At 34.0% G+C, this 19961-nt stretch overlaps 1 protein-coding gene across 4 annotated transcripts in view; it reads left to right on the forward strand.

The window, feature by feature from the left end:
• LOC149559148 (putative cyclic nucleotide-gated ion channel 5) overlaps positions 1-19961 on the forward strand; it is a 260904-nt gene that overhangs the window by 59623 nt on the left and 181320 nt on the right. For 3 of the 4 annotated variants that reach the window (XM_089833071.1, XM_089833072.1, XM_089833070.1), the window contains one exon: positions 13998-14210. The exons of the other annotated variant lie outside the window; for it this stretch is intronic. In XM_089833071.1, the coding sequence (XP_089689197.1) occupies positions 13998-14210 (213 nt within the window). The remainder of the gene's footprint in view (positions 1-13997; positions 14211-19961) is intronic. 4 annotated transcript variants of the gene reach the window in all.

Consider the following 19961-nt stretch of genomic DNA (forward strand, 5'->3'; position numbering starts at 1 on the left):
CACACCCTTTACAAGTTCCTTTATGTAACTTGCGTATACTTGTTACCGTCTTCTCTAAAGAATGTAATCCCCAAAAATAAATATGACCTAATCTTCTATGCCAAATTTTAATTACTTTGATGGAATAATGTATTAGTGTAGAAGTAGAGCATAAGTTTAGTTTGTATAGACATCCAAGTCTTGAATCAATTTAATGGGCATTCTTGATGTTTGAGTTTTTAGGCCAGGCTAAGACTTTTCCTTCCATAAATGTGATTCTGTAACCGTCATCTTCAAGTGCAGATATTGAGACCAAGTTTCTTTTTATGTCAAGAACATATAGTACTTTGGTGAGTACGAGTGTGATTCCAGATTTTTAGTAAAATAATACATGAACCAATGCCTCTTACCGGGTATTTGGTGTCATCTTTAATTGTTACATCATCAGTATAGTCTTCATTTATTTTGTCTAAATGCTCTTTAAGTCCAGTAATGTGTCTAGAAGCTCCACTATCTATTACCCAAGTGTTTGATCTATTTGACACATCACTGGATAGGGCTGAATAAAATGCATTGTTATCTGATTGTGAAGTAGGATTACTTGCCTTGGCAAAAGATGCATGTTGCTTGAGTCTATCAGGACATTGGAAGGCAGGGTGACCATACTTATCACATCTATAGCATTGCATTTTGGAGTAGTCTCGTGATTTCCTTTTGAATTTTGGTTTGCTCTTTTGTCTACTTGAGTTGAAAGAATTTGAATATCCTCTTTTGTGGATGAAGTATCATTGTTTTGGGCTTTTAACATACATTCTTCTTGAAGACAGTCTGCTTTGATTTTACTAAGTTTGGGAACTTTGTATCGAGAGCATAATCCTTGTCTGAATGTTTCCCATGATTTTGGTAATCCTTTTAAGGCCATTATGGCAAGTTCTTTGTCGTCACATATGTGTCCAATTGTAGATTGTTCATTTCATAGTTCGGTTATTCTCACGAAATATGAGGAGATAGTTTCTCCTTTGTTCATCTTTATATTGGATAGATTATCCCTTGAGTGATTATCCTGGTGGTATTGTTTATTTGAAACATCTCTTCTAGAGCTTGGAGCATTTCACGTGCTATGACTAGTTCTGAAATGATCGGAAGTAAATGAGTCTTGACACCATCCACAATCAGTTTCATGGCTCTGGTGTTATCAATCCCCATTTACTTAGTTCGTCATCTTCCATAGTTTGAGTTTTTGAGTCTTTAATGAATTTCTTTAGACCATTCTTTTTTAGAGTTAATTTCATTCGTAGTTTCCATCCAGCAAAGTCTGAGTCTCCTTCAAGTCTATCCTCTAGTCTCATACCGTTCGTCATTTTGATGGATTATAGATAGAATTATATTTAATAGAACAAGGATATGTCTGAACCAAGATCATTTCTTAACCAAGCTCTGATGTCATGTAAAGTCTTAGAGTATATCCTATGATTGAAATTTTCAATGTTATACTTCCTTCTATTCAATCTCAGATTTGATAGATTGCTGATTGAAAAGTCTACACAATATGTTATAACAATTTGAGTGCTTTCTTTGATATTATTATAATGTGCTGTTATCTTCTTGCTTGTATTATAATCTGCTGTATTTAGTTGTTTGTATGTCATCTCTTAACCGGGTATCCACGATTTTTTCTGCCATCAACATCTCTTAACCTTGAACTGTGTTTCTTTTTATACACAGTAACGACTAAGGCAGTGGAGACGATTTGAACAGTCACCACCTGATGGTGGTGACTCATGGTCACGATCATTGGGTCATGATTCATGGTCATGATCATCGTGTTGTGATTTATGATCACTGTCCATTTGTTAGTCATAAAAGGGGTGATAAGAATTATAATGACTGATGGATTATAATGCAATGTGATTTGATAACATGCTACCTCATTTTGATATATCATTTTCATACTATATATATAAATATATATATATATATATATATATAAAAGAACTTTGAGGAAAAATATAGACTCTGAAAAATATCCAATTGACTATAAAAACATTAACACTCCCACGAAAGGGTAAAGCTATTGTAATTGGTCATATATAATCCCTTGTGGTGTGTTAGGATGGTTTCTACTAACCTTCGAAGTCATATTGTCAAAACAAAGTGGTAAAAGTGCAACATTGAAAAATGCAAGGTTTTGTAAAGTTGCACCAACAAGTTGTTAAAAGGAAGATCAATTTCATTGGTGATTAATTGGTTTGAAACTGTCAAATACATCATAAAATGTCATGAGGAGGTCGAATTTGAGGGGAGAGACACGTTGAAGGGTGAATTCCAAGGATCAATATTAATTACCTCCGACTGTCTTTCCATTTCTGCAGATATGGAGACAGTCAGGGAGAATGGATAAGATTTTGTTTGTATTCCTCCATGTAATGGTTAGTTAAACACATGGGAAAGAAGAATATTTCATGGGAGACTATTGTAAAGTATTGGTTCTGTGATATCGATGAATAAAGGTAATGTTTTTTGCAAGTTTATGACAGTCACCTTGTGATCAGATATTTTTTCTCTGATTGTTTTGCATATTGATGTTGCTAAATGGATTGAAACCAATCTATAATTGATTGGATCATTAGTAGGGCGACTTAACTTCTTTATGGTTCAGATTTGAGTGCTTTCCGTGGGATACATTGTCTAATGAATTTTTCAAAATTTGTCATAAAACCCTCAGTGACAGACCTGTCTATAAAGTGTAACATCCAGATTTTCTAGGTCTAAATTAACATCTAACATGAGCATAGAATACAATTATAACTTCGATTTCATAGGAAGGCAGTTGCATCATTCATGTTCATGTGAATAAGATTTACTATTAAAAACAGTTATACAAAATTTCTTAACTAAAAACTTGAATTTCCATCAAATGAAATTACTACCGAAATTGAAAACCACAGACCTTGGAAAAACTGAGTTCGAATCAAACTAGGGATGCTTCTGCAACCACTCGGGTTAGTCCACAAATACACTATAACAATTTCATATGACAATTATAATCTAAAAACCGCTATCTTAAAATCAAATTAAATACTGCTATCATTCTAAATTAGGGCATTACATACCACTGTATCAATTAGGGCATTGTTTACCTTCGGTTCATTTAGGGCTTCTGATACCGCTATCTCACTTAGGGCTTCTAATACCATGGATTCATTTTAGAGCTTCCACGACCACGAATTCAATTTAGGGCTTCCAATACCACAGATTCATTTTAGGGCTTCCTCGATCAAGGATTTCAACTAGGGTTTCCAATACCACTGTATCAATTAAGGTTCCAGCTGTCATCCAATCAATTAGGGCTTCGGATTTCTTTTCCTTCTGATTACTTATTTGTGACAGTGTCTCAAGATTAGATAAATACTTATATTCAATATTCATATGAATGAAAACAATTTCACAAATCAATCCAGGTGTAAAATAATGATCATAATGAATTTAACTCAATTTAATCTTACCTCTTCATAAATAAGAATGATATTACCTGTTTTTGATAAACAATTGAATGCATAGCTTATTTCTGTCTGACGTATATCCGACATCTTGAGAGAGGTAAAACATTGTTAGGGGCTTAACCACCCAATTTCGAACCACAATATATATCCCCACACGATCTCTAACGAGAAAGGCCTTCCTTACCCGAAATTAACAGGGATCATTGCATCCACTGGGCATCATGATATATAACACGCCATACGACTTGGTAGCAAGAGATCACCATAACAGGAATATGCATGAGCTATTATTAATTGATATTAAATGATATATATTAAAATGTCATAATTGATATTACCGGTTCATATAATTGATGATTCTTTCCTCACACCTCCACACCCTCTTCAGGCCTCCAAGCTGGTGATTCCTAGTTGCTTGTTTCATAATAATAATTTCACTCTTGCAGGGTATGAATGATTGTAATACATTCTAAACTGAATTAGTTATTCACAGTTATCATTGCATGTCCATATCTTTTATACATGTTTAATACTCCCTTATGAATAAAGAAACATCTACGATTAAAGATAGTTTCCAAGAAGTAGAAAACTTTTACTGACCACCCCGATTTAGTCTGCAATTATATTAATAAAAAGAGACACATTGAACATTCTTGATTCAACAGCTGCATTAAAAAGAAAACACGACTGGCCATTCTAGATTCGACAACATTCTCACATGTCTCCTACGCTTATATCTTGAACCAATTTTTCAAAATCTATATCCTTGAAAAACAAATTCTCAATACACAATAGTCGTATATGATCAAAGAGTTTATATACAACACATAGATACAACAGATGAACTCATAATATATCCAACTTGCAAACTAGAAATGAACAACTCAATGCACTCACGATCCATCTTGAATGCTCACAATATATTCTCTGCCACAGTACTATTAGATTATATAAAAGATACCAATATTTCTTCTACAAACAAATATATATTTATATGGCAATGATGATAAATGAAAAACAATCGGTAGAATAGAAATAAGACAAGTTTCAATGATTAAGTAAGGAGGCATACATACTTCAGTATAATGAGAAAATGACATTCTAGTATTTAAGTGCAGTAGTTTTATATACTAATTCGGGTTTCACTTCCTCAAAAATAACCTGCCGGCTCAAGGATGCAGTCATAAACAAAGGACAACATAACACGATTACTTAAAAACCAAATCATCTTACGTGACTCTCTATAAATCCAGTTTTTCTTGTGATGAATCTGCACTGATATCGATCGTATAACCTGGCTCACTGACTATGGAAACAATATCGTTTTGTTTTAGGGCGAAGTTACTATCCAGCTGTATTCAGTTTCTAACTAATTCAATTAACAATGGCTTCGGAATGTCAAGAGGTAGGAAAACGATAAAGTGTACAAGAAAGAGAGAATGCCCAAGGCAAAGATGAATGCCGATATGTTTAAGGGTTCATATAATAAGTTATAGCTTGACCTTACGGCTACCAAACAGTTACAAAGAAACCATACGAATTTTCAATCCATTCGGCTAAGGCAAGAAAGAAAGAAAAGAAGATACAAGGTTTTTAAAAAGTTATTTTTAATTATTAACAACTAATAAGCAACATCACTTATTAAATAAATAATAAGAGCCCGACTCTATGGCTTCCATCAGTTACAAGAAAATCCCAACGAAAATCAGGATGACCATTCGGAATCCAAATATTAAATTGACTAAAGAAAAGAATAAGAAGTTGGAAAATTAAAATTCGAAGATTATAATAATACAATTATTATAATCCTAACATTATTATAAAGTACGACTATTAAATTAATGGTGCCAAAACAAGGTTATATTTAAATAAACATTTATAGACAATTATTAAACGTACTACGACAAAAGGTAATTTAAAATCCTTTGTTACGATTTATAAATAATTTAATTATTTTAATTAATTAATTAATTAAATTAATCAATTATTTTAATTGAACTATTTATTAAAATAACTCATACGATTCCACAAATGTATTCTATTCCAAGTCACTAGGTCCTCTATCTGTCTGCCTAGTGATGGTGACGCCGTGCCTAATTCTTTTCCGACAATACTTCCGCCCCTTCGGCATGCTCCCTGCAAGGAATTTCTCCATAATTAAATCATAAACTATATAATCATAAATAATCATAACAGTTAACCTTTCATCCTAATTCCATGAATTTGCGATTAACAATCAACTAACATGTCATTTGCACTTGAAATCATAACGACCAACTTACCATTTCGCTAGATTATATCAAATTAAACTACCAACTACCAACTGACTTCATATGAACCTCAACGGCTATATTTCATGCTAGGTCAAAAATTGGGATGTAACATAAAGATTTGAATATATCGCTGTTTATACCCAATGGAAATTTATATTTCTTGGCTCATTGTAAAGTATATTCAGAGCACTTTTGTTAAGGAAAGATTGTTCTTTGCAAATATAATAGTACTGGCATTATTTCTGTGTGTTCCAAGTGCTGATTTGTATGTATAAATATGAGTAGAGGAAACATGTCTCATGAAAAGTTATGTCTCTATGGTAATTCATAAGTTAATAACTATTAGACAATGTTAACAATATATATATATATTTGTGAGTTTGTCTAATTGATGATAATCCAAATGCAATAATGTTTAACCAATAACCATAGAATGATTATCTCTAGACCAATTCAATCCGACTGAAGCTTCGACATTAACACTCCCTCTTGGCTAGGGAGTATTGTTTTAGAACACATTATGCTTTGAAGCATATAGAGAGATATCATCTCAATATGATATTCTTGGAATGACATATTCAAGAATATCAACATATATCCATCAAATTAGATGTTATCTTTCGATATCATCAGAAGTATGATTCGAAAAGGAATTATCAATTTTATGATATTCATCATACTTATATTCTCTTGGTATGTGCACTGACATCAAGTCCATGATGCCTACCAAGAGAATATGTCATGTCCTAGAGGGATATGTGTTATTTGATCTCTGGTACATCAACATAATGTCATCCATCATAATAACAAGTGGCTATCATGATCTCTGGGACAAAAAGTGAATGTAGTCCATCATGACTAGTAGATAGGTTGTCATGACCTTTGGGACAAGAACTTGATGTAGTCCATCATGACAGGTGGGTTATCATTACCTTTGGGACAACAACTTAATGTAGTCAATCTTGCTAAGATCGTCACCTTACAACAACAACCATAAACAAATATTGATGAAAGATCGTCACCTTTCATGATGTTTTTCAAAAGAATCATGTAGCAACTCACGTGATATCCACCATGAACCATTTCAAAGGGTGGATCCTCCATAGTTGGTCCTAGAGGGTGGAACAAGGGCTTTCACCTCAAACTTATCTCTCACAAAGAAGAATGCATTACAAAGAATTTCACCTTGAACTTCTACCTCAAACTTCTCCCTCTGAATGAAGATCCTGGGAAGTCAGATCCTCTAGCTGCTCCCTTAGAATCTCAAGCTCTGACCTCTTCTTTCTTTGTCCATGGATGCTTTGACTCATAGTAACATGAGTGAATGTACTAAGCTGTGGGTTTATCCTCAAGTTTGGTTACATTAGGCATTTAAGCTAAAGTGGTTGAAGTTCTAAGTTCATGCATCAACCTCTCGACTTCCAAGTTTACTTCTTACGGATGTGCCATACTACCTCTTGTTATGGAAGGGTACTCATAACTCCGATCATAGAAGATATCTTGGTCCGATAGCCTCACTTTATCAAGTATGAACATTAAATGACTACTAGATCAAAACTTCTTTCGAGGTATTGTCACAAGATTGAGTACTACACAATGTACCATTCTTCTTTTCTTGCAGAGAGTCCTTAGGGACAAAGGAAACGATCAATGCAAGAAGCTCTTATTGTATAAGAGATAAACTATAACGAGTAGATAAATGTAATAAATACTTATTTGCACATCAACATCCTTGATAGAAGTTGCTTCAATGAAGGTCCATATGCATCAAATAAGACGATGCCTCCATATAATCATTTGTCAAATAATGGGAATGGAACAATTGTTATTATCTGCCCCCTCCTCCAATATGAAATTCTCACTCTTATATCGTTAGAAATATCAGATTGTAATCCTATATGGTCTCGGTTGTCCTTTCTTTTGTAAGTTTTGAATTCCATTTTCAAAGTGTTATATTGCTTTCACTAAAATACTCCACTAGTGATAATATCAACACTTTATAATAATTTCCTTAAGTTGACAGGCCTGAGCATAATATATGTATCGCTGACTAGATTCTGACATGGACTGGATTATGACAGATTGCTCCAAATATCGACATGTAACCTGCTATTGTCCATTACATGAGTTGCTTAACTTAGCTGCGTCCCATATTCTATATTCGTTTCTCTGGTGATTTGGATAAGGTTGTGTGTGTGAGTTGTGATATTTCATTCTGTGCCTGTTGCTTGCATTCCTTATCAACAATTTCATCTTTTGCATAGGCAACAATCACTGTTCTCCTACACTGTTTTTATATGTTAAATGGAACAACAACAAACTCAATATTGCCAAAATCCCTTATGCTTTTGATGGATGCGTGTATGTTGTTTTAAAGATTCAAGTGAAGTGGCCCCCAAGAAGTTCAAGTTTCTCCATTTTATTAAGTCTTAGACAATTCACAGAACATTGTTTTGTTCACTCACTATCTGACTGGTCTCATATATAATATGTCTTCAAATGAGCAGGCAACTTTTATAGAGACTTTGAAAAGATTCGAACTAAAAAACACAGTTGGACCATCTTCAAAATTGTTATCAACTATTTCTTAATTAATTTCATTAAAACTTTTGAGCATCCCTGTTGTTAGAATAAACTTTTATTTGCAAATTTGTCTTTTATCATGTCAAAACCGGTTGACTCCAATTTGTAAAATATTTCATCTCTGTATATACAACATGGCAAGACATAATCGCTCTTGTTTCAACGTTTCGCAACAATCCAAAAACCATTGTTGAATAGTCTTCTAACCATTTTCGGTTTGCACAGTTGGATGGTTTGACAGTTCGACATCCATAGATAAACACCTCACCAAAAATCACTGCATTATGTTTTGATAAAAGATAGCTTATTTTGTTACTTCTGCCAGACTTTTAGTTGGTTACATTATCGCTGCCTTTCATTGGTGCTCTGGCATTCAAGTTTGACATGACACAGGGAATTAAAAATATTTCCGTTGTTTTGTAGAGCCGCCACTGTAGAAACGCATATAAGGTGTAACATTTTGTTTGTATCCTTACACATCCATTGAATATTTCAGTTCGAATAAAACCTTACATACTTCCAAACCAATATTCAATTCATTTGTCTAGTAGCCAGTCTTGATAATAAAACTTTTCATGAAGAAACCTGTTTAGCCCGACTTTTATTCTTCGCTTGCAATGGATAGAAACAAGTTGGCCCAATGAATATCATTGTTGAACAACTATTCCAACATATGGGTCCTGTATGTTTGTTTGCTAGTCCGATAACATCAAAATAAATGCTAGTTCAAGTAAATAAATTTATTGTTGCTGAGTAATGTTCAAATTCATAGATTGCCATATTTTTCTCGATTCTGCACTTCCCGTAGGATTGGTCCTTCTATTCCCTCACTGTATAATGAATTCTGATCGGATAATTCGTTTCCCTGCCATGCTTTCATTTCTGATTCCTGCTGCCTGTATAGTCTAGTGCTGACTTTAGATTTCCTCTTTCCATTTTCTACATTTGCAGCCTGGCACTGTGATACCATGTTAAGGAAAGATTTTTCCCTGCAAATGTAATAGCACTGCCATTATTTCTGTGTTCCAAGTGCAGATTTGAATGTATAAATATGAGTAGAGGAGACATGTCTCTATGGTAACTTGTAAGTTAATAACTATTAGACAATGTTATATATATATAAGTAGATACATGTGAGTTTGTCTATTTAATGATTAACCAAATGCAATAATGTTTAACCAATAACCATAGAATGATTATCTCTAGATCAATTCAATCCAACTAAAGCTACACCATTAACAACTTTTAGATACATTTTGTTTGGGATTGAATGATTTGGTATTCTATGAGAAATTTGATGCTCTAGCAGGCTGAAGAATGAATTTTCTGAGTTTTTATGACAGTATAACTGAGGCTGAGTGCATGGGGCATAACTTTGAATTTCACCGCTAGATTCTTCTCACCGAGCGATTCTACAAATTCATTCTAGGTTGGAAGATATTAATGTCTGAGTACAGGTTTATAAAACTTTTAAACAAAGTGACAGTCACATTAGTAAAACATAACTTGTTCTTTGGTTGTTGATGAATCCACATAGAGCATAAGTGTATGATGTATTGAATGTATTCTATGGATCATTAATGTTCAAAGGCCACTGATCAGAATTGGATAGTATCCTGTTGACTGGGTTGTGTATATGGATGGTGATGGCAGTCGTTAGAAGGTTAACTTTTGGTTTATCTCTGATCAAAATAGATGGAGGATGATGTATTTGGTTGTCAAAGTAGCCTTGTGACTGGTAGGAACGTATTCTACAGTGAAGAACTAATGTTTGTGTGCAGGCATGACCAATAGGTCAATGTGGAAAGACTAATACATGCTTTTCCTTTATGATGACAACAAAAGGTTATTTGTTAACAAGGTTATGATTGTAACAACAAACAAGGATGTCAAATGGATGGATCAAGGCTCATTGAGAAGTGAATGGTAAGGATGATTTTTGCAGGGATTAGTATTGTGGAAGGATGGTGACCACATGGCCTTACATGCCTTAAAGTTGGATTCTAATGGTGAGTATTAATGGGTTAAAGAGACATATTCTCAAGGTTGAACATAGTAAGATATATCTTCTGATAAGGATTAAGGATTGTGAAAGTGGCTTGTTAATGATGATTTATTGTTGATTATGTTGATCGAGCCTCTATGAATTTGAATATATTGAGTTGATACATAGGACTCCATGGATGATTTGAAGTTTCTGATTGGTTTTGTAGATGCTCTGCATCAAGATTACAACTTATTCTTACGGTCTGCTCCTTTGAGAGCACTTTTCTTATTGACACAAAGGATGTTGCAAAAACCAGGACTCATATCAGATGCGACAACCCCAAAGCAATATCATAATCTCTTGTGGTATAGATTTTGAGGATTACATAAGGCAAGGGAATCTAATTGTATGAAGCAGATCACAATAGCCATAACATTTTGTATAGATTTATCTACAAGGTCATCTCATTAAGGTTGCATCTAATTGTCTAAATCCAAGATTGTAAGTAACTTTGATGATAGTCATTTGACATAACATTGAATGTTTTGGCTAGAAACTTACGAGTTTATAGTATATTTGAGATTGTGATTCATAATAAGAATAAAGAATTCAAGTAGTGTTCCTTAATTCCCAGGTATCTGGACTAGGGACATTTCAGTGGTATAGAGCATAATCCTGCTAAGGAATAATGGTTGCAAACCTATTAAAGAAAAAATCATAAAGAAAACATAAATGAACAAATAGCCAAGGAAATGATACCGCTCATGGGACAAACGCTCAGAGATCTGACACACAGAAAATGGCCACATAAACTTCAAATCTGTCTCAAGCTTGCTCAGAATCCTGTTGCAGGAGGTCGGAAGCATTGAGAGTCCGTTGTGGGCATAATGCAGTTGTAAAATTGCATGAAACAACGACATGAGCTTCCACAAGCCGTTGCACGACCTTAGTGAATGCAAACATCGATTGCACTATAGAAAATATGAGCAAGAGACTTCACACATGCTTAGAGAAAATGAGTGCGGGCATAAAAGCAGAGTGCAAGAACAGATAAAAAATGTGACCAGAATCCTTGCTTTCGTGTGAGAATACCTAACATATGCACTTCAAGAAAAGAACAAAATATGGCTATCTTTGAGAAAACCCATGAGAACAACAAAATCCACTACAAAAAACCCACAAGAAAGAACTTCAAATAATTATTTCAGGAGAAGGCCACAAAATTCTGCATCCTATGAAATGAATCCTACTATAATACCATGAAAAATTTATTATTCAATGATTAAGCAATACAAGAGATCTTTATACAAAGGAGACAAAGGATAGTTCCTAAAGAAGAAATTGAACAAAACAAATTACATTAGAGGAAACTATCAAATATAATACAAATGACCATTAATATAGCATAACATAGAGAAATAATTATGCTAATACTAGTACTACACCTTGATGGTAGAGTGATTGAAATAAATTGACCTTGAAATGAAAAACTTCATTTTCTCTTCAAATTTATTTGAAACCATTGGCAATCGTCATTAAGAAATGGAAACAAACATAGCTCCTTATAACATTGCAATAAACCCTCATAAAATGTCCAAGCTAAAAATAAAATCCTCAATACACAAAAAATTGTCTCTGAAAGAGGCCCCCAAAATTTGTCAAATTTATATGTAAATCATCTGTGAAATTTCTAGCTCACCTCCAAGTATCTAAATAATACAATGCAACTGTAAAGTTTGTATGGTCCACCTTAGAAATGGAATTAGGTTTTTTGTCCAATTCCACAAAACCTAGGGGTTTCCGTCCTAGGGCTTATTGAAACTGTAAAGCTCTTAGAGCTTTTCTAGAGGGAATAATGAATCTAAACTCCCAAAAGAGACTTATATTGTCTTTTTATAACTCTAGTGGGACGTTTCTGTTGGCATCACCATTGCCGTTACACCAAAAGTTTGAGCTATCAATGAACGTCACAACAACCAGAGACAAGAATCTATGTGAGGTGGTTAAGCACATGTCACAAATCCATCCGTCTATGCTGAACAGTACCTCCACCTAGATGGGACGAAGGCACCAACCTCCTAACAATCCCCCCCTCAGCATGACCCAAGGGATTTGAATCCGTAACCCAATGCTCTAATACCGCTTGTTGAAATCACCATTGCCGTTACACCAAAAGCTCGAGCTATCAATGAACGTCACAACAGCCAGAGACAAGGATCTATTGGAGGTAATTAAGCACATATCACAAATCCATCAGTCTATGCTGAACAGTACCTCTACCTAGAGGGGACAGAGGCACCAACCTCCCAACAGTTTCTAGATCTTTCAAATTTCCCTCACTTTTTAATATTTTACTTTTGGAAATGGGAATTAATAAAGGCACCTCTAATAATTTTTTGTTGCTATATATTATAGACCCAATTACTTTACTGACTTTATTAAATAATTTAAATAACTTCAAATAAGTTGTCATTAATTTGTTTTCCTGACAACTTAAATTTTAATTATTTAATTAAATTCTACCTAGATACCCATGAGAGGTGTTGCTCTTAAACCCCTGCGAGGAGTGCTGCCTTTGACCCCATTGGGAGCATTGCTCCTAGAACCCCATCAAATTCATTTGATGCAATTTTTAGTTCTATTTTGTGGAAAATTTATTATTTTTTAAAATATCATGTTCATTTTAAATTTAAACATTTTTTCAGTTGCCCAGCTTTGTGGAATTTGTGGAAAGTACTCTCTAAGTCTGAACCTTTTAGCTTGCTGAGAACATCTAATCTAAGTGTGAACTATGATTGAAACTGTCCTTGTAAATTCTGCTACAAGCACCATTCATCAAGTCTTGAATATGCTGTAGAAGTCTGTCCTTGTGTTGAAGATTCTGCTGGTTAAATGGGATAAAGAATGATTATGAATCTTGACCTCCAAAATAAATAAATGATGTTTAAACAATGTGAGCTGACCTAAGATCAGACCCTAAGAGGCTACGTTGTCCCTAATCCTGAAAATTTTGATTTTCATTTGAAAAGTTCAGGCATGTAACAGGTACCAGTCCCTCAGGCACCTATTTTTGATTTCATACCTGTACCAATGATAATCTGAAATGGACCCGTCAGAACTTTGTTTGGATTCCTTTTTGGCATGCAGATCAATACATGAAAAATTGAAAACTATTTACTTAGTACAAGAAATTTAATGTAATACTGTTGGTTTTATCAATCGATCTTCAAGATCTGAATTTCAGTAATTTAGTATTGTATATTATATCAATGATCTGTTGAATGATAATAGAAATATAATAGAAGGTAACAGCAGGTAATGTTGAATTGTTGCTTATACTGTTGGTATAAATTTAAACTTTTAGCATAGACACAGTTTTTCTTAGGTGATGGAACCTGGAATCACAATTTAATTCTCCCTTCCAAGTCATTGTAGCCATACAGAACTTGGTGGTAAATCAAAATCACCCAACACATTATTTAAATAAGGATGGGAACCACTCCCTTAGACTACTAGTTTAGTTAAGGTGTCTGTTGAAGCTATTAGTACTGATTCAAGGTTGGCTTTTTGTTGTCAATCAATATGCATGGATCTTTTGATTATATTGTTTGCAATTTTGTTTCTCAAATGTTGTATGCAAGATTTTCTAATTGTTGCTAATGATTCATACAGGTCATTATCTGGATATTTGTTCCAAAATTGACAGGGTTAAATGCATTGTATACCAAGAACGCTTTACGATTTATCATCTTTTCTCAGTATTTGCCAAGATTCTTTCGCATGTTTCCACTTAATGCTGAGGTTGTAAGAACCAGTGGACGATTTAATCAAACAGCCTGGCTAGGGGCTGTTTACAATTTACTTCTGTTCCTTCTGGCAGGGCATGTAAGCATGGAAAAATATTTTTGATAGGACAATTTTATATTTCTTCTATTTTTGTTCATCTTTGTGTATTTCAAAATTGAAATGTTGGCATTTAATATGGGATTGGGATTTACTTTTTCTTAATGAGCACATTGATGATGCCAGATTTCTCTTGGTTTTCTATGCATTCAATTTACTTAAGTTTTATCAGAACCAGCAGTTAATTATATGGATACAAAACTGCTGTATTTAGTTATTGCTAAGGGTGAGATGCTTGAGAATTGCTTTCTATCATATTATTCTATTAGGATTTAACTATGCAGTTTGCAAGTCAAACTCATTGACCTATATTTTCATAAATAGTTGCTCACAAAAAACCATTGCTCATGAGCATGAATGGTGCACTTATAACTCATTATATTAGGTGATGTTTAGGGTGAAGCATTGGAATTGCGTTTAACCATGGAGTTACCTCCAAGATCAAGCCCACTTAGGTTGCTACCTCATATGGAAAACCTAAAGCAAGTTTTGTGTTTCATAAACCATTTATAAACCATTTATTATCCAAAATCACCTTCTACTTGTCAATTATGTAATTAGTTGAGACGACGTTGTTGTTATGATTAGGTGTTGGACACCTTGCAAATTTTTGTAACATTGGAATTATTTAATATTTGTATTGTTTGTGATGTGTGGCCCTTCATTGAATGTGGCATGACACTAGGGGAAAAATTAAAGAATTGTTTGGATGATACTTTGTGACTTGGTATTTATATTCTGACATTTGTAAGGGAGCATCTATTTCATGGAAGATGGTAAGAGTATCAAGGACATTGCAAAATGTGTAAGGGAATATGACCCATGTAAGGCAATTTTAAGGAGAGGTTATATACTGGAACTGCAAGAGCATCTTTGGTCTGCTAATAATAGTTATGTAAGAGGACCAACAACATAATTAGTGGATGGTTGCTAAATTATTTCAAGAGGGTGCATGGGTCCTTCTTGGACTAGATAGACTAAGACTTGGCAGATAGTTTGGACCGTGGTTTTGGGAAGCAATACGTGGTTTCAAGTTCTCTTAGTCGATTCAATTGAGGCTTGAGATGGAGAGTGCGTGGTGCTTTTGTTATAGATCTAGAGCAAGTTTATTCTGTTGAATTGGCTTTAGAAGACAAAGTTCAAGGTCTGATGTATCTCCTATTGAGAGCATTGCTACTCTATTGTAGTGTAGTCCAAAGCTATCCTAGGCCATATCTTGTGTTGTCATGTTGATAAAATTTGTAAAATCATCTAACTTTTATAGTTTCTTTCGTTAGGCTATCTATGATTCTGTAGAATTCTTTGAGGATGCATCCTTGGTGTCTAAGGTATTTTTGAATAGAGGGAAGTTTTGGGGATGTGGGGACAAGAATAGAATATGACAACCCATGCCCCTTTTAATGTTTCTTCGTCACATCCTAGGGATGACCTCTCAACATAGGGGATGAATTTTGAGAATTCCCTTCAAATGAGGAGACAAAGGAGACACTAGGGCATCTTTGATGTCCTTGTGGCATCGCCCGTAGATTATAATATTATTTACATCTATTCTCCTTTTGAAAACCTTCAACATTTCTAGAGGCTCCATTAGGCCTCCCATTTATATAAACCATATTATTAGCCTCTATTTGCTTCTAGTACTATTGTATTCTTTATGTTTGCATTGTTACCTTTTGGTGTTTACAAACAAGAAGAGTGTTCACCAAAATGAACACCATAGGAGGTGAAGGAAATTGACAAAGGATAAAGCAGAATGAAGAGGAAAAAGTGGAAGAAGGTATTTAATACACACTTGTGTTTCCATCTATTTTCTCATTCTTTGTTTGATTTTGAAAGTTCAAATACTTGCATATGCTTTAAAGCTTGTTTTCTCTAAAACCTTCGTTGTTTCTAGCATCTACTTTCTATTACAAAATTATATGTTTGATATTGAAAATTTTAGACCTCAAAACCCTATGAAATTAAATTTTAACTTTTGCAAATCTTTAAAACTTCAAACTTATTCTACAAACCTTGTTAAAATTTGTAATGGTGCCATTTTTAAAAGTTGTTTATGTTTTGCAAAAACCAGTATTTTTGTTGTTTTCGAAAGGAAAAATCTGCTTGTGTTTATATTCATATTGTTTTATTTTCTTGTATCCATTTTTAGGGTCAATATGGATTCACTTAGTGCCAATAATGACCTTGATTTGGGTTATGAAATTGAGGGAAACTTGGCAGGATCAACTAAGGGAAGTCAAATCCGAATCCAGGTACAAACAATTCAATTACAAGTGCATTGCAATAAGATTGCCCTTTTGAGTCATTGGCACCATATGGCAAAGTTTGTTGAATATGGAAACTTGTTTGTGCCATGTTGGCTTGTGAAACTGCAGCTTCAGTTTATTAGAGAAAACTCTCATTACCAATGCAAAAGCATCAAGACTATACTTGTGAAGGGGTAGAACTGATCAACAAAAACTGAACATCATTGAGCCAATGCACAGAACATGGATAATTCTTTTTTCTGTAAAGGAGGGGCCTAACCTAAGAGGATGATCCTTGACGTCTTAGTACCAAAGCTTTGACCAACCATGCAATAATGGCAACCATGAATGTACCTATTTGTTAATATATCCTGTGGATTTTGCCCAAAATAAATCTTTCTTGCCTAAGAATTTTGTGAAAGAATTGGCTTGCAATGTATGATTTCAATTTGAGATTCTAATGTCCCCTCATGTCATCTCCTAAGATTATGGGACTATTTACTTCTAACCTTACTTATAAGAGACTTCTTTCGATCACATCCTTGCAAATGGTGAGGTTTCGTTCCTTAGCAACATTTACTGGTTAAATTTGTAAAATGATGATGACTCTTGGACTAAACCAATGTTATAAATCTTACTTATGAAATTGAAATGCTTACGAAATGTATTTGAAATGGATCTGATTATCATTATAGTAATATGTAATGAATGCCACATCTGAATCTTATACTATACAGATTCCGAGATTATGTTAACGTTAACATACTGATTAAGCATTAGCCTTGACACCCCCATTGAAGGTATACAAAAACTGACATTATCTTTGGGTTTATATGTTTTTGATAATAGTCTTGTTTCTTGTAGCCAAGTTGTGTAACAATCCATTTTTTCAACCTTATCATATTATTGAACTCAATTACTTTTTCATATTCATGGGCAGTATTAATCAGCTTTTTTACATGTTCATATGAAAGAGATCTATCTATCCATCTATCCATCCATCCATCTACCCATCGATCCATCCATCGATCCATCCATCTATCCATCCATCCATCCATTTATCCATCCATCTATCTATCTCTTAACATGCAGGGATAATGATTATCTCAACCTTGTTGGCCTTTATTGATGAATTCCTAAGCCATCTGTTTAAGCATTGTATACATGCAAAGCACCATAGTTTTCTCGATCTAGAGCATATTTACAAATTTTATACAAATGTAAAACCATTAGATCATTTCAAATCAAGGTCCTATCAAGGTTAACATTGCCTTCTTAACTCTGGGCTAATAACTACGAGCCTCATTATATCAAATTTAAAGAGCATAATTAAGTAGAAATGTTTTCATGACCTCACTGTAATGTCACTTTTTGAAATGCTTAGTTGGTCTTTAAGCAATGCTGGTATAATAGGACCAAGGCTGTTAATCGTAGAGTAGAAAATGTATTGCAAATAATTCCTGACGCTTCTCACGACACCTTTGTGCTTGTATCTTCCATAAGGAAGTCCGACACTGTATGGCAATATAAACAAGAGAATTCTTGTGGTATGGTTACACGACGACGACACTCAATTCAGTGTCTATGGCGGAAGAAGTATCCAATGCAATATGGAAATAGCAACTTGTATGCAACTGCAAGAAATATGAAGGATTTGCAGGCAGAATGAACATGTGTGAGGCAAGTGTAGAAGCAATGCAGGTAGTATGAAGTTGTGATAACTCTTCGTGATGATTTGAATGCTACTCAATATGAACCATCACACAAAAATAGATCTTTGCCTTACTTGGCTGCATGCCCGGTTACGAGTAAGAAAGTACGAGGTGGCAAGAAGTTACAACCAAAAGCCATAGACACATATGTGGAAATATTATCTAAAATGGCCACTGAACAACATAAGGCCTGATGAATAATATAGAAATATGGCCGCTCAAGATAAAATAATAAAACCATTGCCAAGGTTGGAAAATAATAATAATATTGAAACATTGTCAAAAGTTGAATATAACGGGTGGTTGGAGAAATAATAAAAAAAAAATATTGACATAGGATGGTAATAATAATTTTACTCCTTATATTTATTATAATGATCATTTACTTTATTATTATATATTACAATTGCTCTTGGTTCATATCATGCTCAAGTGTTAAATTTTTTTTATCTCATTAAGTGTGTTGATTTGGTTAGCTCATATTGGTTTCTTGGTATCACCTTGCTTGCCCTATCCTTTTCCTCGATTGCAGTGGTTTAGGATCCATACCGATCAACTCAATGACAAGTAGTGCCCTCATGCCAATTTCCTTTTTGGCAATGCTGTCCCACTTCTTCGCGCTCCTGCAAGACAATAGTTTACCATGGTAATAACATATTTTTCATCATTTTATGAAATCAAATTTATCATAGCATATAATCATATTAGTCAACCATTTCCAATTCAAGTATCATCATAATGATTAACCAATATTCCAATTCCCCATGAGATCATAACGAATAACCAACACTTCATTTTCACATGAAACCATAATGGATAACTAATTTAACCAGGCACTCAACTTCTCATGAAGCCTCAATGGCTATAAGGGAGCATTTAAAATAGAGCCAAAAATTGGGATGTAACATACCCTCCCCCTTGTGTTTCATCATCCTCGATGAACTTTGCAATTTCAAATACCAAAAGAATATTTAAAATACAAGATATATATATATATAGCATCCTGAATTCATCTTGATCCAATTTCTATCAAAATCTAAGCCATGATGCAAATCAAGGTCATGCACTTATGTCAATGCTTTTAGAAGAAGGCTTACACGATACCATAAAATCAAAGACGAAACACACACATACACGTGTTTACTTTACCATACCTGTGCTCACTTTAGCATCACTTTGAATTGATCATGTTTTAGGATATTCTATTTCACATTCCTATCACACTCATGTAGACACTTAAAATATTTTTAGTTCAATTCTCATACTTGTAGTTTGTGTAAGAGAATTTTTTTGTTTCCAATGTTCAATATTCAAGAGCAAGGATAATCATGCAAAAACTTGTAATTCCTTGACCAACATGCTCTAGATCATAACTTGATCACAAGTAACTAAATCACTCATACATACTATCTAGTATGTGGTACTCATTAACTGAGTAGACCATCCTTGTAAGCTTATCAATCACTTGAAATGGTTAATGGATCCATGTTTCTTGTTACATCCCAATTTTTGCCTAATTTTTAAATTGCTTATGTAGTCATTGTGCTTTCATGGGAAGTCAGTTGACAATTAAAATTAGTTATAATCATGTGAAATGGTAAGATGGTTAAAATTAGTTATAAGCATGTAGATGAGAAGACTTAGCATGATACAAAGCTCATTCCAATATAACATTCTTGCTGCTGGCAGAAACCATCACCACATACAAAATTATTTCTATCATTTCATTCTTGCCTAGCAATCAATTCTTGCAAGTTAGTCACATCATATTTAGG

This window comes from Cupressus sempervirens, chromosome 5, assembly GCF_028749045.1.
Source record: "Cupressus sempervirens isolate cs-2001-9-10 chromosome 5, ASM2874904v1, whole genome shotgun sequence".
In the NCBI taxonomy this organism is placed as follows: domain Eukaryota; kingdom Viridiplantae; phylum Streptophyta; class Pinopsida; order Cupressales; family Cupressaceae; genus Cupressus; species Cupressus sempervirens.